Below are 23544 nucleotides of genomic sequence, written 5' to 3' on the forward strand. Positions count from 1 at the left end.
TCCCTGTTCTTTATTCCATGCCCGCGCAAATGTTTCCCTTTCAAGTATATATCCAATTCCATTTTGAAAGTGGCTATTGAAACTGCTTCCACTGCCCTTTCAAGCAGTGCATTTCAGATCACTGAGTAAGCAACATTATTACTTATCCCATCTCTGATACTTTAGCCAAAGTCCTTAAATGTGTTCTCTCTGGTTACTGACCCCCCCCCCCCCCCCCCCCCCCCCCCCCCGTCCCCCGTCCCGCCCCGCCAGTAGAAACAGTTTCGTCTTATTCACACTATCCAAACTCTTCATGATTTTGAATACCTTTATTAAATCTCCCCTTAAATTTCTCTGCTCTAAAGAAAACAATCCCCGCTTCCCCAGTCTTTCCACATATCTGAAGCCCCACATCCCTGTTAACATCTTAGTAAATTGCCTCTACACACTCTCCATGATCTTGACATCCTCCCTAAAATCTGGTGCCCAGAATTGGACACAATACTCCAACTGAGATGTAACTAGTATTTATAAAGGTTTACCACAATTTGTTTTCTATCCAATGTTGAAATTATGGTCAGCTTTACTTTTTGTTAGTTAATTAAGCCAGGTAACTTCTTCACTAAAGGGTTTGATTTAGCTTATTTTGTGGTCCACAACTACTTCTCAAAAAGTGTTTGTGGAGGCAATGAAAGAGTGCCACAATTCCTAAGTAAATAGCTTTGAGCTGTTGGCCTTTATGCTTAAAAGGTGGATATGAGCTTGAGTTTTGCAGTGTTCCCTTTTTCTGTTGACAGGCAAGGGGTTATTGGATCTAATCTTGCTGGTGTCTGGCAGTGGGATTCCTAGGCTGAAAGACTGGCTTCCTGTTGTGGGTGCATTTAAGCACCTGAGAGAGTGGCATTCAGCAGAAATTGCTATTGCAGTAAAGGATGGCACGTGGTAAGTATCTCAAAACTTGCAGAACTTCAGTGTTTATATGGAACTAGCCCAGAATGTAACAATTCTCCATTAACTATATTTTCTGTTTAGGTCATTTTGCTTGCATGTAAAACTATTTTCTGGTTTACAAAGTTAGGACTAAACTTTTATAACTTTAGCACGACACCACTTGGCATTTTATGATTATTATAAAACATTCCTCTTTTCATACCAAATATCCAACTAAAAATATTTTTGTCACTAACCCCATGGCTTGTACGTCAGTGTTTAGTTACATCCTGGATCGTGAACTATAAGAACTTTGGGTAGTGAGCAAAACCTAGTATCACAAATCTACAAACGTTTATAAAAATATCTTTTAAACGGCCTGAGGGGCATCATTTGCTAATATGAAAAATAGTGAGTTGTTATTGCTTGAAAACCAGGAAACCTAAATTGGGGGTTCCCTGCAACGTTCTGATCACAAACCAGGAGAGGATGAACAGGCTGGGGCTCTTTTCTCTTTAAAAACAGAAGGCTGTGGAGTGACCGAATAAAGGTATTTGAAACTTTTCAGTGGAACTTCATGCCCTTGCTCCGGGGGTGTGGGGGGTGCAAAAAATCAAGTGACACGGCAGGGGCGCTTTGCCTGTTGTCTATCCACCATCACTGGTATTTTACCAGAGATGGGAGGTGAAGGGCCTTAAGGGACCGTTATATGACGAGAGCTTCCTCCTGCTGCTGGTATTTTAACAGCAGGGTGGTGTGATGTCCACATCACGTGACTAGGCCACCTGGTAAACTTGAGCAGCTTTGGGGGTTGATGGACCACCGTCCCTTCTGCTCGGGCTCTCTGTGCCCAACTTGAGGTCCCCCCTCTCCAATTCTGGCCTCCCACTACCCCCTTGCCAGGGCCTTACTGGGGCCAGGAAAAAAAAAACCCCTCCCTTGCATTCTTATCCAGCTCCAACGATGATCATCAATGAGGACTGCCTGCAGCCCCAACAGTGGCCATCACTCTCAGTGGCATTGCTGGGACTAGAGAGCTGCTGGCCATTTGATTGGTGGCAGCTCATGGAGGCAGGACTTCCTCCCAGCTGGGGGCAGGCAAAAGTCTCGGCCTGAGTCACCTAATGGCCCTGAAGGCTTGGGGCTTCCTGACCGTGCAGAGGTGGGCTTGCCCCTGACTTTTAAGCCGGGAGTAGGGCCACCACCTCTGCGTAAAATTCCACCCTTTGAAAGGTTTTGATAGAGAGTGTTTCTACTTGTGGGGAAAAGCAAACCTATAGGACATCAGTATAAGGTAGTCACCAAAAATGAAGTAGGGAATTCAGAAGAAACCCAGAGACTGCTGAGAATGTGGAACTCCGTATCAGAGGGGGGAAGTTGAAATGAATAGCATAGATGCATTTAAGGGGAAACTAGATAAGCACATGAGGGAGAAAGGAATAGAGGATTATGCTGATAGAAATGGATGAGGAAGGATTGGGGGAGGCTTGAGAGGAGCATAAGTGTCCTGCTTCTGTATATTCTGTGTAACTAATGATACAACTTAGATTGTAACTAGCATGCGGTTGCTTCAATCTACAATTTATTAGTCCCAAGTCCAAACATCTAACATATGTTTAATTGTAGTTGGCAGAAAATTGCAGAGTACCTGGGAGCAGCTGTCATAGAACCAGAAAATTTTGAGAAAATGATTGATCCATTGGTGATATGGAGAGGGAAGGTACACATCCAAGAGCGAAAGGTACTACTTCTGTTTCTCAATTCTTACACCATAGAAAATAACCTAATTAGGGTTTTATATTTCTGTGGGTTAGGAAAATACATTAAACTTGCAACAGATTGTTTTCTGAAATGCAAACTCAGCGGAAAGGGGTTTTTATTTTGGTTTCACCAAGGATTCAACTTCAGCTATGAGCTTTTTAAAAAAAAAAAAAATTCTTAAGGAGTAACAGGACAGTGTTCCAGTCCATAAAATATGCAGCGGGGCCATCTCTGACTGGACAATGTAATGATAGCGTGATAAGTGCAAATTGTTGATTTTCATGGTGATAAATGTGGACAAATGAATTTATAATGAGAATATAAAAATAAGGACAGAATTTCCAACTCTGAAATGGAAACTATTACGTTTGCCCTGATCCCATTATCTCCCACTCTTATGCTGCTTCACCCAAAGATTACACTTCATGTTGCCTCCCTGGAAATTGGATGTTATGACATGGCAGATAATGTGTGCCATGCGGACCAAAGCCACGAGGGAAACTTGATTGCACTATCACAACTGTTTTGCAATTTGTATTTATTTCGAGATGCATGCGCTGTATTCAGAAGTAATCAGCCCACCAAGACTTTGAGATTTTTTAAAAAAACTAAATTAAAATATTTATTAGCAAAAGAAAAGATTTCAAGCACGTAGATAGGACCACAAATTACTACTATAATAACTCCTGAAATTCCTAATTAACCTGATTCCCAGTTACACCCCCTTTAAGCCAATGGCCCAAAAATAGATTTTAGATTTTAAACAGATCCAGCAAATTAACACACTACCCTGGACAGTGGAATTCCAAATGACTTTTCTCCAGCTTCAGTTTCAGTAGACAGCATACTTATGCACAAATACTGGAGGCTTCATGAAGGCTATTTCACAATTTCTGTTAGATCTCACAATGTCTTCTCCTGATATATAACCTCATTCTCCTTGAGAGATTTTCTCTCTTAATATGTAAGTTCTATTGTTTCATAAGTCTTTGAAACTGTATCTCCCTCATAACGTAAAAACTTTCATGTTGTCACTTTATATTATCAGTAACCCTTGGGGAAAAATAAACACCTTCCTCAGCCTTGCTTGTCTGGCTATTTGTAAACAGACTGAGATCCCTTTGAAATCCAAATATCCCTTCATTTATCTAAAAATGCAAATCCCCTTCACACTTCACATGTTAGGCCATCATCCATGTTTACTCATTAGCATGTCAAGCATCTAGCTTTTTTTGAATCAAAGCTTGCAGTCTACTTGACTCCAAATGTAATTAAATCACACACACACAGACCTAACTACTTACCCCCATAAACCTACCTTACAATACACCAGAAAAAATTATGAAAATGATTATACTTTCATGACGTTGGATAATTTCTATTTGGGTATTAATAATATAATTAGTCAGTATCAACCTAAAATAAAAGGTTTACACAAATACAAGGGCCTTTGGAATTACAGCAGACTTCAGAGACAAGAAAGGGGCACAGAGGAAGTAATAAGGTGACGAAAGAAAATATGGAGAGAAAAATGTTTACAAGTGATATTAAAGCTAACAGTAAGATATTTTAACTATATTCAGAGAATGGGTGTGGTGATGGGGAATGTGGCATTTTAGTGGGCAATAAAGAAATGGCAGAGTTGTTAAATGCATATCTTGTATCCATTTTCATACTGTAGTAGGGGGACAAAATACCAGCAGTCCATTGGAACCAAGAAGAAGTCAAAGGAACCTGACGGATTTAATATTTAAGAAATTGCTAATGGAGATAACAGGCAGTGTCTCAAATACGGCTGTCCAGAAACGGTGTTATCTGAAAAATTGACATTTTTAGAATGAATTTAAATCGAGTAAAATAAAAATTTGGACGATTTGGCTAGGCTCTGCATTGGTGTGGTGTAGCGACAGACTAGTTATCTGCTTCACCACTTGAGTGCCAGTCTATTCCTGCACTCCAAGCAAGCTTTGACCTCAACCGACTCGGCTTGGCCCAACACCCCCCCCCAACCAAAAGCCGCAAGATCCGAAATGTGACACAGCCTCAGTCCCGGAGTTGGCAGTTTTGAGACACTGTAGAGACTTAAGATAGACAATTCTACAAGTCCTGATGGTTTCGACCTCAGGTTATTAAGAGAAATAGCTCAGGAAATTGTAGATGCATTAGCCAGAATTTTGCAAACTGCTCTGGGTTCAGGAATTGTGCTGTTCAATTGGAAAATTGCAATTGTCATTCTGTTATTTAAGAAAGTAGGGAGAGGAGAAAAAAGGTAACCACAGACATGTGGGAAAATTTCTGGAATCTGTCACTGCGGGTGTGTGAATGAGCAGTTAGACATGTTGGAGTCGATCAGAGAGTCAGCATAGATTGTGAAGGGTAGGTAATTTCTGACTAAATGAGTTGAATATTTCTGAAGATGTCGTTACCATAGTGGATAGGGGAGTGTGTATAGATACTGTCTATATAGACTTCCAAAAGGCATAATACTGTCTATAGACTTTCAAAAGGCATAAGATAAAGTTGCACATGAGTGATTATTGGTAGAAATAAAATGCTACGGAATTGGAGGTAACCTTGTGACATGTTGCTAATTGGTAGGAGACAGAGAACAGTGATAAAGGGAATTTATTCCGATTGATGGGATGTGAGGAGTGGTTTTCCCCAGGGATCTGTGCAGGCATCTCAGTTTTTCACCATATATGTAAATGACTTGGATAAAGAAGTCAAGAGTATGGAGATAACACTAAGTTAAGGAGGCACTGCAAGTTGTGTAGATGGGGGTACAAAGTTTAAAAAGGGATAGAAACACCAAGCAAATGCAGCAGGTGAAGTTCAGTGTGGGGAAGTATGAGGTCATCCACTTTGGATCAGAGAAATAGCAATTTTAAGGGTGAGACACCAGGAGCTGTGAAGGAGCAGAGGGATTTGGATGATCAGGTACACAATCATTAAAAGTTAGTGTACAGGTGGAGCGAGAAAAATGCTCATGGAATGTTGTGGTTTTATTTTGAGGGGTTTGAATATAAAAGTGAGGTAATGGTGGTGTAATGGTAATGTCACTGGGCTAGTAATCCAGAGACCCAGGCTAATGCCTGACCTGGCAGCTGGTGGAATTTAAATGCAACTAATAAAATCTGGAATTGAAATCTAACCTCAGTAACGATGACCATGAAACTACAGGTCGAGTATCCTTTATCCGTAAATCCAAAAACTGAACACATCCAAAACCTGCAATTATTTTGAACCTCATCGCCCCATTTTCTTCTGCACTTGGGGGTTTCATTATGTGAATAGGAGAGTGATCATGCATATCACCTTGAGTATCCCTCTGCATACTGTTGATTGTGTAACTCAATTGTGGCTAATTACATGCAGGTAGAGGATATTGATCGGGTTGTTACTTGAGCACATATCAAAGCTGTGTGGTAGCATGGCTGAGCAGTCTAAGGGGATGAATTAAGGTTCTGCGGAAGCGTAGGTTTGAGTTCCACCCCTGCCACAAAATTTGAGCATATTTCAAGAGATACTTACATTGGGGTGTGGGTTCAGTTATGAGATATATACTTGTAATCTTTCACTCTGTGAATAAATCTGAACTGAGTAAAGATGGGCTTTGTTTTCTTCCTTCGTCAACTGGCTATTAGGAGTTAGCACACATGGTAAAATGTTAACTGGTGTGTAGTGTTTTGATATTGGTGATGTGGCTGAGGTTGCCCGCTTTACATTTAAGAAGAAACGTGAAGGCAGAGGGGCATGTTAGTGGGGTGGTGAAAAAGGCATATGGGACACTTGTCTTTATCAATCGAGGCATAGATTACAAAAGGAGGGAGGTCATGTTGGAGTTGTATAGAACCTTGGTGAGGCCACAGTTGGAGTACTGTGTGCACTTCTGGCCGCCACATTATAGGAAGGATGTGATTGCACTGGAGGGGGTGCAGAGGAGATTCACCAGGATGTTGCCTGGGATGAAACATTTAAGTTATGAAGAGAGGTTGGATAGACTTGGGTTGTTTTTGTTGGAGCAGAGCAGACTGTGGGGTGACCTGATTGAGGTGTACAAGATTATGAGGGGCATGGACAGGGTGGATAGGGAGCAGCTGTTCCCCTTAGTTGAAGGGTCAGTCACAAGGTGGGGCATAAGTTCAAGGTGAGGGGCAGGAGGTTTGAGGGGGATGTGAGGAAAAACTTTTTTACCCAGAGGGTGGTTACGGTGTGGAATGCACTGCATGGGAGGGTGGTGGAGGCGGGTTGCCTTATATCCTTTAAAAGGTACCTGGATGAGCACTTGGCATGTCATAACATTCAAGGCAATGGGCCAAGTGCTGGTAAATGGGATTAGGTAGGTTGGTAGGTCAGGTGTTTCTCACGTGTCGGTGCATACTCGGTGGGCCAAAGGGCCTCTTCTGCACTGTGTGATTCTGAAACTGTTTAAATAAAAATTCAAAGCCACAAGCACTGCCTTTAGAGAAAATGGATTTTACGTTTGAAGTGGTTAGCATGCGAAACTTGAATGGATGAGATAGCGTGTTCCTGAAAAACTGTACCGAAGTTCAGTTGGGAAGAAATAATCTACAGGAAGTCAGAAGAAACAGACTGAAAACATGCATAATATGGGAATCCTGTTCTCCAGGACAGGTATTTACTTGAAGTTTCTTACACCCCTGCCCAATTCAGTTGTGTCATCTTATGCAAACATTGAAACATAAATTCTCAGCTGCTAAATGTTTCAATCACATTTCAATGTGAAACCAGCCCTTCACAAATATAGTAACTTTTTAAAATTTTATGTAGTAGATTTTATTTAAGATAGTAGTGAGATTATTTTTGCATACATTTTATTGCTTTCTAAACACTTAATATATTTTGCAAATTTTAGGCAAGCAGCCAAGTATGAAAGCAAAGAATAACTTGGTGTATTGTAACAAAGACATTTTTACTTTTTTATGTTTCCCTAGTTTGCTTCTGACATTACATTTCCAGGATTCTGCTTGAGAGGCAACATTCAAAAATCTTGGAATCATTTAATAAGCTCCTATGCTTTGACTGAGAATGCATCCACAGCTTCTAGAACAGCAGATGCAAAAGGAGAGGTGAGCGTGTTTCTTGTTTTTTTGACTGAGCTTGTTTTAGACATAACTAGCACAGAGGAATTCTTCATTCTTGTATGTGCTGATGAGTAGGCTTTAGTGTAGACAATGTGTCTAGATGATCCAATAATAGCCATCTTTTATTATGTTATCTGAATGGAGTGTGCCCACTTGAATTGCCAAAACTAATGTAATCAATTTTAGGAAGAAACATTTCTTATTAACTATTCACCTGGAAACTAATTATGATGTCTAAATCTTTGTCCCAGCCACATATATTGAGTTGCATTAAATTTTATTTGGAGGACTTTAATTTACATCTATAAGAAATGACGAGAAACTTGCATGACTTTGAGGAGTGTGAAAGTGTTCCTTTAATCTACCAATAAAATTCAATTCAATCTATATTTTAATGGATGTTTATATACTGTAGTATCTAGAATGCTTGGTTTATCCCATTGCCAGGGAAGTCCTGATAATGGGGGACGTGGAGTGTAAAACATCCTAGCCTAATATTAACAGCTGTCGTGTCACAAAAAGCTTCCTCATCGTGACCTCATTTAGAAGGAACTGTAATGTCTTCAACGCTTAACTTAGAAAGGTAGCGGTTGACATGTCTGCACGTTTACTGAAGTAGAAGCAATAAAATAACATTATTTATCAAATGACACAAGAAAGTATTAACTCAGTCATGACTTCATCACTTGTAAAATTTTGGCCTTACAACAGAATTGCTTTCTGCAGTTCTGCATTATGTATTCTGTCTTTCCATTTTTTTTTAAAAAACTTAAAGTTGATAGCGGCTACTAATTTAATACAGCTTTGTGATACATAAGCAATTGTACAGATTGCAACTAAGGAAAGTGATTCTGATTTAATTTATATTGTTGTAAAGCAGCCAGGCAAGTATTGGCAAGGACTTGTATCACAGACATCAAACTGTCTGTTTTATAAACAAAATTTTATGAGTTTACTTAATAAAATCTAGGGAGCGCACTTGTAAGTATTCCGTTTAATAAAAACATCCTGATGTTTATATATCTTTGTTAAAACTGCCTTGTACATAATTATAGTTCTTTTATTTTTTTTTAGGTTTTTTGTTATTATAAGCCAGTGTTGGACTTTGTGCAGTTGGTGGCGCTGTCAGACCTACCCTCCTACTTCCTTTCTGGAATTGAGTTTGAATTGTATCCTTGTTTTAAATTAATGTGATTTCAATAGCTTTTTGTAGCGCATTTTGTCTACACCTTTTGTGAACTGTGCTTGTTCAATTTCACTCTTGGCTTCTAAGAAATAACAGGATTTCTTTTGCAATTTTTTAATGCATGAGAATTGACATGCCAGTTTTAGTATAATTTAAAGGGATTGGGTAGAAATTGGAACAGGAGTCGACCATTCTGTTAGAACTTGACTGACCTGTACTTCAACAACATTTACCATTCTTTACTCCGCATCCCTTGATTCTCGCAAGTGAAACAAAATTCTATTGAGATCAGCCTTGAAAATTTTGACTGGCAGCTTTCTGTCCACTGCTTTTTAGGGCAGAGAATTCTGAATTTTAACCACCCTCTATCTGAAAATTGATTGCTTATTTCCTAAAGGGTCCTTGCTCTAATTTTATGTCCTCTTCTTGTGGATTCTCTCATCCAGAGGACATAGTTTCTATTCTATTGAATTCTTTATGATTTTCAATGAGCTTGATTAGATCCTCAATCTTCCAAATTCAAAGGAATGCAAGTCAAGTTTAAGTGACTTGTCTCCATAATTTAGCCTTTCAAGCTCTGGTAGAATTGTGGAAATTTGCACTTTGTCCCTTTCGAGGCCAATATAGCCCCCATATTGAACTCCATCTTGAATTAGCAACTAATGTGTGAATATTTGCTATGTAAGTTCTTGGATTACTAAAATCTGAATTTATGCTTGCTGCGAGTAAATTATTACAGGTTATTTCGGCTCACTTTAGTTGTTTATATCTAATATGAAAGATAATGGTTTTGTTAGGAAGTCAGAAGAAATTAGTGGTTAGTCCACTAATGCTTGAAACAAAAGAATACTGTTGTTTCATTGCATTTCCCTTATGCTTTTGGGGTGTAGTTTTGAGTTGGAAATTCATTGCTAAATCTTAGTGATGGATTTCTTTCTACAAATTATAAATATTTAAAAATAAATCTTCAACTGCATAACAACATAAATGCCTGTATTTATAAATAGAGGCCATTCTTTGTAACCAGATGTGTTTCTTTGTAGACACTAGCTGATGTACAGATATTGTTTCTTGAGACTTATTTTGTGGTGGTGAATGAACAATAACAATCTTTTTCTCTTCACTTCCTCTCTCTGCCTTCCTCTGTGGGCATATTTTAATCAATGCAACCTTGTTCAGCTGGTATAATGAGACCAGACAGTGACGCAGACCAAAGGGAATTGAATGTATAATCTGCAAAGAATCTAGCTTGGTTTGTTTTTTTATTTTACTCTTCCTTATATTAAATAATAGTATTTTTAAAACATCATCTGTGCTGCTTTTTACCTTACAGAAAGTATATAAGATCTCTTTCACTTAGTGAATGATGTGGATTGTTTCTCTTCAATTTTTAAAAAATTCCCTAATGTCAAATGATTCATTTAGTGATGATTGGGATTTAATAAAATCTTAGAAATGTGGAAAATTTACAACAGCAAAAGAGGCCATTCAACTCATTGTGTTCATGCTGGTTGTTGAAGAGCTATCCAGCCTAATCTCACCTTCCTGTACTCGGTCTGTAGCCCTGCAGCTCATGGCTCCTCAAGGAGACATTCAAATACTTTTTAAATGTGGTGAGGGTTTCTAATATTTAAACCAGCTAAAACTGTTATGAACAGTTTATAAATAGTGAAACCTATGAATTATATCTGCCAAATATTAACAATTCAGTGTTAGTAAAAAATGTAAAGTTTATTCTGATTTTTTCGAATTGAGAATTTAAATTGGATAAACCTTTTGGTTACGTAAATAATTTAGTGCCACAGCTGTAAAGAGAAAGGAAACCTGAATTCATCACTGAAATGCTTATAAGAAATACTACCTGCAAGGCTCCAAAATGTTTGTTTATTCCATAAGAGGACAAGCTACACCCATAAGTGGAAAATCAAATCATAAAACAATGAAAATGATCACATACTAATTTAATTTTCTAACTGTCATTGAAATGCAGCAATGCATGATTAATTTTAAAATTACAATAGGATTTGAGTGTGTTTTCAGTCTGTGTAGTCTGTGTAATGATAGAGTACTTGGGATTTTACTTGCATTTTTAATTTTGTTTTTGTATGTTCTGGAAATAATGATCGTTGGGGAGACATTCTCCATGTTTTGTATTATGTTATGAGGCCTCATTGATGAGTGTTGTCTTTAATGTGTTGAGTACCTTGATTAAAATATACAGCAGCTTATCAAGAAGTGATGTCCAAGGCAAATCAAAGCTTCTCCTGAACCAACTCTGTTCTCTACAAGGGAAGGTATGCTCTTGCTGGCTTCTCAAGGTTAAATGTCCAAACAAAGTTTTAGAAAACTTTTTATCCTTAAATAATGGAGTAGGTGGCATGCCTATCCATTACTTTCTGTTTCCTCCACTGTAGTGTCTACTGATGTGTGTGTGATGATAGCCTAAAGCCTTGTTCATTTTGGAAATATGACTTTGAGGGGAGAACCTCCTTTTATGTGTGAAGAAACTGAAATTAAAATAGTCAAACCTCGCAGCTTCAGGAACACACAACTGGTTAATGTACCACAGTATGGACAAAGAAAGATTCCAATGCATGCATATTTTAATATAAGCACAATTATGATCAAGAGATAAAGCTGGCTTCTGGATTGTCTCCTGCTAGTCTTAACCATGCATCTGAATAAAAGATCATGCTGCATTAACTTTTGACATGACAAAAGTGGCCCACTGTTCAGTTTGTCACAAACTTGAGAGATTTTCTGTTATCAGATTTGATAACTACTTTTATATGTAGTTTTAACACTGATATGTTTGCAACATTCAGTAGACCTGATAATGTGTGCAGTAACAATTTGTTCCAAGATTTATTTATAGCTGTCATAAGCGTCTCACATCCTGTTAGCTTGGTCTTTGTTGGAGAATTGGCATTTTACAAATTCGACAACCATTACTGCATACTTGTTAATTTTTACCCTTAAACGGGGCTGAAGCACTCATGTCATTACCAGCACCTGAAGCCAGTTTGGCACTGTTATTCCTGCCAATTTTCTGCTAATTCTTTTCCTCTTGTATAATCTCTCTTTACTGTTATCCAGTCGCTGCCTGCTGCTGACTATCGGAATGTTTCCTGTGGAGCATCTGCTGGTTTCTCTTCCTTTCTCTATGTCTAACCCGTGCCCAAATATGGCTGTATTGTTTTTTTTTAGATTTTGACTGCTGTTAACACTTTGCCATGGTAAATATTTGGTGTGCTTGCATCCACAATGAGTTCAGCAACTCCCATGTGACAGCGTCACAACATAGTAACTAGTGCGAAAATCTCTTCCCCATGTTAACGCTTGTAGAAAAAATATTAAGTTCTATCACGTATTTCTGTATAATGTTGTTCCTTCCCCACCACCCAAAAAATTAGTGAAACTAATCTGAATTAATTTAACTGTTCATACCGGTTAAACCATCCATATTGTAAATGGTGATTGATTTATAATTCTAATTCCAATGTTTGTTAATTCCAATTTACTTTCTAACCCTTCCAGGTGGGAGCTCTTTTTAACCTATCTTGTACAGTGAGCACTACTCTGATTCCGCCAGCTAACCAATGCAGTACACGGAAATGGAAAGAATATATGGCAAAGAAGCCAAAATGCATTAATGGTGGGTTTGTCTTTTCACAAGAGTAATGTTCCCTTATACCCCTAACAAACTGAGCAAACTTGCATCAAAGCTGGGTTAAATCATTGCTCCAGGAGTTTGATTTCAGATACTTTGTCTCTGTATTTGCCATTACTATCTCTGATTATGCGCTGAAAAGCAACATTGCCCATTTTACTTACTTTATTTATGGGAAAAGTTAAAAATGAACAGCCTAGTTATTATCTTATCTTGTGTGTTCCAAAATTGGGTTAGATTGTAGCCATGTATTCAGTATTTTTCAGATTCTTATTTGGCAAAGCAAATAATTATTATGGAACCAAGGCAGTTAGATGGAGTTAAGATATAGATAAGTCATGATTTAATGTTTTTTATTTGTTCTTGGGATGTGGGCGTCGTTGGCAAGGCCAGAATTTATTGTCCATCCCTAGTTGCCCTTGTTCAGAGGGCATTTTAAGAGTCAACCACATTGCTGTGGGTCTAGAGTCACATGTAGGCCAGACCAGGTAAGGACAGATTTTCTTCCATAAAGGACATTAGTGAACCAGATGGGCTTTTACAGCAATCTACAATGGTTTCATAGCTATCATTAGACTTCCAATTCCAGATTCATTGAATTCAGATTTCACCATCTGCTGTGGTGGGACTTGAACCTGGGCCCTCAGAGCGTTGCCCTTGGTCTCTAGATTACTAGCCCAGTGACAATATCACTATGCCACCACCTTCCCTTTTAGTGAATGACGGAATATGCATGAGGGGCTGAATGGCCTCCTCTTCCTGTGTTATTTCCTTCAGTGCAGGCAATTTTAAGTTTGGCCTTTGGAGTTGAATTACACTAACTCATCAGTGATTCCTTGACTTTCCTACACCCTCTGCTGTAGTTCCAAACTTGACTTTCTCCAGGAGATGCCTTCTCACTGTTCCTCATGGCATCTCCTGAAGAGTCCATCAAGGCACTCATCTCTGCGTCTTTACAAGCAGTAACCACAGCTGGCTTGTCTTGACTCTTTCGCTCACCTTCCCTCCCAGTCTGCCTGCTGGAGCTGCTCGCTCCTATCTCCTTCCCCTCCCACTTACCCCTCGCAATAGAGGCCTTGTGGACTTTGTCAATGGATCAGCTCTTTGCATCTCCCTCTAAAATTTCCATTCAATTGTGAAAAGGCCCTTGTGATCGTAAGCTCGTGGTCATTGATTGCATTAGTATCACAGCCTTGATGAAAACTTGGCTGGGGGTGTGATGACCATATCCTAATTTGCATCATCTCATTCACCCATGATCCCTGTGCTTGCTGACCTACATTGGGTTCTAGTTGAACAAGGCCTTGATTTTAAAATTCTTATCCTTGTTTCCAAAACCCTCCATGGCCTTGACCCTCCCATTCTCTGTAAGTTCCACCAGTGCTACAACCCTCTGAGATATCTATGCTTCTCCAATTCTAATCTCTTGCACATCCTTGATTTTAATCATTCCACCATAGGCAGTCATGCCTTTAGCTGCTTAAGCACTAGGCTCTGGAATCCCCTCGCTAAACCTCTCTACTTCACTTTGCTCCTTGAAGATGCTCCTTAAAACCTACCTCTTTGACCAAGCTTTTGCCCTCGTGTCTCCTTATATGGTTTTGTGTCAACTCTTGTTTGATAATGTTCCTGTGATGCACCTTGGGCAATTTCCTATATCAAAGGTACTATATATATGCAAGTTGTTGGCTTGCATACATTACCATGACACAGCAGCTTCCTATGCTACGTGTAATGTACATACAGAAAAAAATCTAGCAATTAAGGGTGCAAAAAAACTTTTTTTTTTAGGAATATACCATTTTGTAATAGGAACATAGGAGCAGGAATAGCCACTCAGCCCCTTGACCCACCATTCATTTAGATCAAGGTTGATCTTCTACCTCAATGCCATTTCCCTGCACTATCTCCATATCCCCTGATGCCTTTACAATTTAGAAATCTATCGATCTCTGTCTTGAACATACTCAATGACTGAGCCTCCACATGGGTTAGAAAATTCCAAAGATTCACCACCCTCAGAGTGAAGAAATTCCTCCTCATATCAGCCCTAAATGGCCTACCCCTTATTCTGAGAATGTGTCCCCTGGTTGTAGACCCACCCCCAGCCAGGGGAAACATCCCTCCATCTATCATGTGGATCCCTATGAGAATTTTGTATGTTTCAAGAGATCACCTCTCATCTAAGCACTAGAGAATACAGCTCTAGTCTCCTCAATCTCTCCTCATAGGACAATCCTGCCTTCCCAGGAATCAAATTGGGATTGAGTAGAACTTTGGCAAATTCTCAATGGCAGCTAGGTGATCTAGTGGATCACTTTTTAATCTCTAATGGAGCTACTCCCCCCAAATCATTGAAGTCACTTCAGTGCAGAAAGTAAAGAAAAAAAAGGTTTGCCTTTCTGCAGTGCTTTTCGTGACTATTGGATGCCTCAAAGTATTTCCCAGCCAATGATGTACTTTTGAAGGATAACCGTTGTTGTGATGTAGGAAAATGTGGCAGCAAATTTGTGCCCAGCAAGCTCCCACAAACAGAAATGTGATAATGACCAGATAATCTGCTTTTGTAATGTTGGTAGAGGGTAAATATTGGCCAAGAAGCTGCGCATTACTCCTCTGCTCGTCTTCAAAATAGTGTCACAGGATCTTCTACACCCATGCAAACAGGCAGATGGGGGCTTGGTTTGTCTCACCTGAAAGATGGCATTTCTGACAGCTCAACACCTCCTCAATACTGGAGTGTCAGCGTCATCCTTTGTGCTCAAGCCCTGGAGTGTGACTTGAACCTGGAACCGTGTAACTCAAGAGGCGAGAGCACTACCAACTGTGCCACGGCTGACGTTAAAATCCAGCACAAAGCAGTCATTTATATAGGTGTGTTATAACCAGTTACACCAATTTCACAGGCAGCTGAAATAGACAGGTTGTGCTGTCTTCATTGATAAAGTCAGCTGAGTTTGGTTGTGCTTCAGGTTTCCCGCGCAACTTGAATTAGCATAGAAAGGAAGCTATTGGGCGGAATTAGCATAAAAGGAAGCTATTGGGCGGAATTAGCATAAAAGGAAGCTATTGGGCGGAATTAGCATAAAAGGAAGCTATTGGGCGGAATTAGCATAAAAGGAAGCTATTGGGCGGAATTAGCATAGGAAGGAAGCTATTGGGCGGAATTTTATGGCTCCACCTGCTGGCAGGTTTTTGCAATCCCACCAAAGTCAATGGACTTCTGAGCGGCTCAACATGTTTTATGGCCCCGCCCTCACTGTGACAGGGTTGTAAAATTCTGCCCATTGTAACTTGCACACCTTCAGAAGTTAACTGAACATGGCACCTGTAAATCTGATTTATGCCTTGGAAGGAATAACCCATTAGCTGTGTTTTATAAATATGATGTACACAGATTGTTCTTTTAAAATTCTACTTTTGCCTTTCAAATTTTTTTCCTCGTGATTAATTTTGCCAATTCCTTTATCACTTACAAACAGAGCACTGCAATACTTGTCACAATGCTGAATCAGAAAATTGATTTCCTCCTTTATATCTTGATGTTGTTCTGGAAGGGCAGGAAGCATCGGATGTGTTAATAGAAATTAAATTGCATTTTAAATGGTGTACATTTTGATTTTAAAGCATCGAGATTGGTAACAGCAGCAATAATTTATTGTTCAATGAATTTTCATGTAACCAGTAAAAATAAGCTTTACTGGCAGTTCTTATCTTCAAAAACTCATCATATTCTGAACAGCCCTTGACCTTTTTGTTATTCTTAATCATATTTTAGCTCTTCATTTTAAGTTAGCTATTATGATGTGCTGTTAATGAAAATTATGTTTGGGTTGGAGAGAAGGGGAGCCACTGTATAGTGCTTTAAATAAATATCTCATCCCAGAACAGAATATCTAACTCTGCGTGAAGCTTGAATTGTCAACATTCACATTCTGAAGATATTGCTAAAGGCTGTTCACAAATAATCTATCCAGTTGTCCCAATGATTTAAAATAAAATCCCAAGAATAATACTTGTGGAGGTTCAGAGTCCATTTAAGGATGTTAGTAATAGAGAAATGGAACACTTTTGCACTTTTAACACCTAATCACAGCATTAATTACTCTGATCAAGCATGTTACAAGATATAATAGAGCATGAGGAACGCAAGAAATAGGAGCAGAAGTAGGCCAAAGGGTTGACTGTCAAGCCTGCTCTGCCATTCAAAATGATTACAGCTGATCTTGGGCTTCAACTCCATTTTCCTGCCCACTCCCCATATCCCTTAAAACCCTGCAAGACCAAAAATTTGTCTACCCCGGCCTTAAATGTACTCAACGATGGAGCATCCACAACCCTCAGGGGCAGAGGATTTCAAAGGTTCACAACCTTTTGAGTGAAGTAATTTCTCCTCATCTCAGTCCTAAACGATTGGACCCTTATCCTGAGACTGTGCCCCTATGTTTTAGACTCCCCAGCTGGCGGAATCAATCTCTCAGCATCTACTCTATCAAACCCCCTCAGAATTTTGTAGGTTTCAATGAGTTTGCCTCTCATTCTTCTAAACTTAAGCCCAATTTACTCAGCCCCTCATCATAGGACAGCCCCTATATCCGAGGGACCAATCTGGTGAACCTTCGCTGTACTGCCTCCAATGCAAGTATATCCTTTCTTCATTGTGGAGACCAAAACGGCACATAGCACTCCAGATGTGGCCTCACAAAAACCTGTACGACTGTCGTAAGCCATCTTTATTCTTGTACGCCAATCCCCTTGCGATAAAGGCCAACTTGCAATTTGCCTTCCTAATCACTTGCTGCACCTGCATGCTAACTTCTGCTTTCCTTGTACAAGCACATCTGAGTCTTTTTGAACATCAACACTTACAGGTTTCACACCTTTTTTAAAAAAAAAAAAATTCTCCTTTTCTATTCTTAAGACCAAAGTGAATAACTTCTCACTTCCCTACATTATACTCCACCTGCTATCTTGTCCACTCACTTAACCTGTCTATATCTCTTTGCAGCCTCTGTGTGCTCTCTACAGCTTACCTTACCATCCAGCTTGGTATCATCAGCAAACTTTGATACTTTACTCTCTGCCTCTTCATCTAAGCCATTAATATAGATTGTAAATAGCTGAGCCCCCAGCACTGATCTTTGAGGCACTCCACTATTCACTGCCTGCCAACTTGAAAAATCCTCATTTATGCCCAATCTCTACTTTATATCTGTTAACCATACTACCCCCAACTCTGTCAGCTCTTATGTTGCCTATTAACCTCTTGTGTGGCACCTTATCAAATGTCTTTTGGAAATCCGGGTCTACTGATTTCCCTTTATCTACCCTACTAGTTACATTCTCAAAAAAGTCTAATAAATTTGCCAAACAGGATTTCCACTTAGTTGAACCATGTTGAACTGTTCTAATCATACTATGCTTTTCTAGGTGCATTATTAAGACTTCCTTAATAATGGATTCCAGCATTTTCCTGACAACAGCCTGCAGTTCACCGTTTTCTACCCCCCACCACCGCCCTGCCCTTTCTTGAAAAGTGGTGTAACATTTACCAACTTCCAATCTAATGGGACCGTTCCCAAACCTGAGGAATTTTGGAGAATTATAACCAGCGCATCCACTATCTCTGCAGCTATCTTTTTTAGAACCCTAGGGTGTAGGCCTTCAGTTCCTGGGCATTTATTGGATTTTAGTCTCTCAAGTTTTGCCAATGCTTTTTCTCGGCTGATATTAATTTCCCCCTTTTTTTTTTGTAGCCCCTAGGTATCAAGCTTGTGTCTTCCACTGTGAAGGCAGACGCAACATATCTGTTCAATGCCTCTATTTAATAATTCTTCATGATAATCTCTCCTGTAGCTGCTTCTAAGTGCTAACGTTTACATTAGCTACTCTCTTTCTCTTTATATACTCGTAAAAGCTCTTACAATCTGTTTTTATATTCCTGGCTAGTTTACTGTCATATTCCATTTTTTCCCTTTTTATCAACCTTTGGTGGCCCTCTGCTGGTTTGTAAAACACTCCCACTCATCAGACCTGCTAATGTTTTTGGCAACATTGTAAGCCTCTTTTAATGTAATACTAACTTTAACTTCCTGAGTGAACCATGGACGGGTCTTTCTCGAGTTTCATTTTTCAATGGAATGTGTTTTTGTTGACAATTTTGAATTGTTTCTTTAAATGTTTCTCACGGTTCATTTACCTCCATACCCTTTAGTCTATTTACCCAATTAACCTTAGGGAGTTCTCCCCTCATACCTATATAATTGGCTTTATTTAAGTGTAAGGTTCTTGTTTGCGATTGGAATAGGTCACCCTTAAACTTAACATGGAATCCAGTGGTATTATGATCATTATTGTCCCAAAATATCTTTTACCTTGATGTTACTAATTAACCCTGCTACATTACACAATATTCGATCTAAGATAGCTTTATCGCTGGTCGTTTCCACAACTAAGAAACTGTCGTGAAACATTCTGCAAGCACATCTTCTAGACCACTCTTGCCAATTTGATTCTACCAGTCTATATGAAGATTAAAGTCCCCCACCATTATTACATTGCCTTTGTTACAAGCTCCAATAATTTCTTGTTTGATGCTCCGTCCAACGGTATAACTACAGTTAGGGGACCTATATACACCCACCAGTGTTTTCTGATTCTTGCTATTCCTAATTTCCACCCATGGTGATTCGACTTCATGACCTTCTGAGGCTAGATCCCTTCTCACTATTGTCCTTTGTCATCTTTTACCATCAGGGTCAGCCCTCCTTTGCCATTCTGTTTGTTTTTCCTAAATATTATGTACCCTAGAATATTTATTCTCCACCTTGATCACGTAAAGCTCTACCATGCCTCTGCATTGTACCTTGACTGAAGACCCTACTTAAGTATCTGAATGGGATTGGCAAATGGTAAAATATGTTATGGCTAGTTTTATGGTGCAGACTTGTACCTAATAGAAACTTGTCTAAGGCTGCGCAGACTAGTTGTTTTTATGTCCCCCAGTCTTGGTTTTTCCTGTGACAGTATTCAGTGAGTGTAAAGGAGTTGAAATAAAATGTGCTGCACATAAAGTCCCAATTAGAAGATTCATCTAAGGATAGCAGTGGCTCATTTCATTTGTCTTTTTATCAAGTAATCCTATTAGTTTCTGAAATGATGTAATTTTCAAATCCCTAAACAATACTGCAGTGATAGTCCCTAAAGACAAAGGCCAATTATACTGTGTCACTGCAGCACCAGCCAAGATCAGCAACCTTAGCACAGATCAGTTTGTGAAGTGGGCGTGCATGCAGTAGTCCACTAAGCTATTTAGGAGCTCAGTTTTGACAGTGCATAGATCATTGTGCAGTTTACTACTTGCTAAGCGCACACACACATATAATGCTTTTAATTGCTTAATCCTCTATAATTTGCCTAATAACAGCCTGGTGTTAATTATTTTGTTTTAGAACTGTCAAGCTCTAAATTGAAAATAGAATAGTCTGATGAAATCTAGTGATTTAAATTTTTTAGCTGTTAGTCCTGATTATAATCACATTTAATTGATACAATTATTGCATCCCATTACTTCAGGTTTGTTTCATTACTGATGCTATTATCATCTAGAAAGCAACCCAGCAAAAAACCGTTTCCCTATTCCTGAATCCTGTATGTCTAACGTAGCTAAGTGTATTGTAATTGTATCATAAGTACCCCAAATGTGCCCACAAGTCATGAATAACTGATCAGATGAAGGCAATTAGGCTAAAGATCAGCATATTTATAGAAGAACTCTGCTGTGTAGCATTGTGGGGACCACGGGGCAGGACTTCACAGAACGTTTAAATCCTCTGCCCATTTGAGTGATGTTAGTTGAGATGTTTTGACTTACAGGTTAATGAGACCCATGGCAGGTGCCTTAACCAAATATGGGGCCCTGCCATGTGAAGAAGGAGCAGAAGACTCAACCCCCCCCCCCCACCCCCGTAGTCTTTAAACCACCCCACAGAGGATTGGCTAACTAATAGAAGACAGAGTTGGGATACGGGAGCATTTTTAGGTTGGCAACCTGTAACTAGCGGAGTGCCCCAGCAATCAGTGCTGGGACCACAATTATTTACAATATATATTAATGACTTGGATGTGGGAAGTAAATGTACTATCTCCAAGTTTGCAGATGACACAACAGTAGGTGGGAAGGCAAGCGGTGAGGATGACAGAGTCTACAGGGGGATATAGACAGGTTAAGTGAGTGGGCAAAAACCTGGCAAATGGAATATAATGTGGGAAAATTGTGAGGTTATGCACTCTGGCAGGAAGAATAGAGGAGCTGAATATTATTTAAATGGAGAAAGACTGCAGAAAGCTGCAGCACAGAGGGGTTTGAGAGTCCTTGTGCATGAATCCCAAAAAGCTAACATACAAGTTTAGCAGGTAATGGGGAAGATAAATGGAATATTGGCCTTTATTTCAAAGGGAATGGAGAACAAAAATAGGGAAGTCTTGCTAAAACTATACAAGGCACTAATTAGACCACATTTGGAATACTGTGAACAGTTTAGGTCCTCTTATCTAAGGAAAGATATACTAGCATTGGAGGCAGTCCAGTGAAGGTTCACTAGGTTGGGTATGAAGGGATTTTCTTATGAGGAAAGGTTGAGTAGGTGGGGCCTGTACTCATTGGAGCTTAGAAGAATGAGAGGTGACCTTATTGAAACAGATATTCTTAGGGGGCTTCATAGGGTAGATGCTGTGAGGTTGTTTCCCCTTGTGGGAGAGTCTAGGACCAGAGGGCATAATCTCAGTAAGGGGTTGTCCATTTAAGACAGAGATGAGGAATTTCATCTCAGGGTGTAGTGAATCTGTGGAATTATTTACCGCAGCAGGCTGTAGAGGCTGGGTAGTTAAATATATTCAAGGCTGAGATAGACAGATTTTTAATCAGTAAGAGAATCAAGGGTTATGAGGAAAAGGCAGGAAAGTGGTGTTGAGGATTATCAGGTCAGCCATGATCTCATTGAATGGTGGAGCAGACTCGCTGGGCCGAATGGCCTACTTCTGCTCCTACGTCTTATGATCTTATTCTCCTACAACCTTTTCAGCAACAGCAATTCCAAATCTTTGGTGGGGGCAGAAACCTTTTTAAGTAAAGCCATAGAACAAATGACTTGAGTGGGGAGCAGGGACTGGAAACGTGAAAGGCTTGCTCAGGCTACAGGAGCTAACGAGGTGAGGGTGACGTTAACTTCTGTGATTGATGTACTTTTCAAAAAAAAATTGTCCCAAAACAGCTATCTTGATAATCGTCCAATAACTATGATTAGTTGATAGCCTCAATCTATATTTTTTTAAACCCACATTTAAAATTCTAGATTCAGGTTCAGGTTTATGTAGGTTTAAGTTTGTGTCAAACCCAAATTGCTTGTGTTATTTTACCGATGCTATTTTGCAATGTTTCCCCATTATTTGCACTTGGATGCTGAACAATGAAGAATTAACTTCCTTGTATAGATAGTTGTAATTTCTTGTGAATGTAGTAGGTATACTGAATATAGGAAAATTCCTCTCCTTTCTCCTGGTCCAAACATTGGTGGCTGATTTTATACTAAATTAGGGAATCTTGCACTAATTAAAACAGCCACTTCATTCATAGCATAAAGCCTGTTGGATTATTCATCATAGCCATGAATCAAAGTTCATGATATCAATCTTATGCTTCATCTTTTGTCATCCAATGTGATTTTATTTTTAAGCGCATCATTAAATGGCAGCATTTTTCATAGCTTTCACCTTCAGTATGCTTTAAACCCTTGTTTGTTTCCAGTTCCAGACATTGAAACGAAGGGAGAGATCTGCAGCTACTACCTGCTGGTTCAAAGCAACTATCGAGGTGGCTGCAAGGGAATCCTGATTCATTCAGCCAACCAGATAAATGGAGCCGCAGCTGTCGCCATAGTGAATGAGATGTTGGAAGAAAGAGCTGAAGACAAAGAAGGTGAAAATGACGCAAGTAGCCAAAATTTTTTCCTTTTAAGTAACAAATTAAATGAGAATTCTATGTAACAATACCTGGCATTTTGCTGTTATCATGCTTTTAACATACTGAAACAGTACCACTCCCACCCACCACCACCACCACACCCCACCCTTAAGGTATTTCATGTCAAATTTAAGGATATTGAGCAGGAGTGAAATTGTTAGGAAGGATGACAGAAATAACATTCAAAGGATAGCTTTTGAGGAGGCCATTTGCTGCTTTCGTAATTAGCAGCAAAACACCCAGCTCTTGGCCTCAAGTTGGTTGGCGTAATAGGAGATAAATGTCAATCTTCTGCAAGAAAGCTGAACTTAGCTGGCTATTACTCTGGACAAATGTCAGTAATATGCACTGATAGTTCCTGATTCAGAAAGATTCCAATTGCAAACGAAAAATATAAATCTCCATATGGAGGAAGTTGTGTTAGGACATTGTAACCTTGTGACATGGTATTGCCACCTTAGATGATCAGTACAGGCCAGAGCGGGGTTTTTTCTCACTATCTTTTGTCAATCCTTAGCTTTACAACAGCATTACGCTTAGTTACGCAATTAAAAAATAATTGGCGATAACTTGGTACCTTTCAACATGCATTTCTATTGAACCCTTCATGCGTCAGGGCATGAATACTTTGAGGTACTTCTGTAGTTTTGAATATGGACAACCCATTCTTTCTAATTTACAGTTGCACTATGCATTTGGAACCCAGCAGAATCTACATTAGCTGGGACATTTGAGAATGATCACAATATAGTACAAATGGAACTAAAATGGCTCCTTTTTATATTGTAACGTTTGTTTATTTGGCTCCACTTTCCCATGACATGGCTTGTAACATAACCATTAGATCTTTTTGGACATAGTGAGAGGATTGTAAGCATATTGGCCTTGATTT

General features: G+C 39.3%; 1 protein-coding gene across 2 annotated transcripts in view; it reads left to right on the forward strand.

Moving 5' to 3' along the window:
* LOC121278694 (MDM2 binding protein) overlaps positions 1-23544 on the forward strand; it is an 83620-nt gene that overhangs the window by 9275 nt on the left and 50801 nt on the right. For both annotated transcript variants that reach the window (XR_005943262.1, XM_041189047.1), the window contains exons 6-12: positions 777-921; positions 2536-2650; positions 7626-7760; positions 8850-8944; positions 11183-11255; positions 12499-12616; positions 22437-22607. Coding sequence is in view for 1 of the 2 variants with exons in the window: in XM_041189047.1 (XP_041044981.1) it covers positions 777-921; positions 2536-2650; positions 7626-7760; positions 8850-8944; positions 11183-11255; positions 12499-12616; positions 22437-22607 (852 nt within the window). In the remaining variant the exon portion in view is untranslated. The remainder of the gene's footprint in view (positions 1-776; positions 922-2535; positions 2651-7625; positions 7761-8849; positions 8945-11182; positions 11256-12498; positions 12617-22436; positions 22608-23544) is intronic.

This window comes from Carcharodon carcharias, chromosome 6 (assembly GCF_017639515.1).
Source record: "Carcharodon carcharias isolate sCarCar2 chromosome 6, sCarCar2.pri, whole genome shotgun sequence".
NCBI classification, from domain to species: domain Eukaryota; kingdom Metazoa; phylum Chordata; class Chondrichthyes; order Lamniformes; family Lamnidae; genus Carcharodon; species Carcharodon carcharias.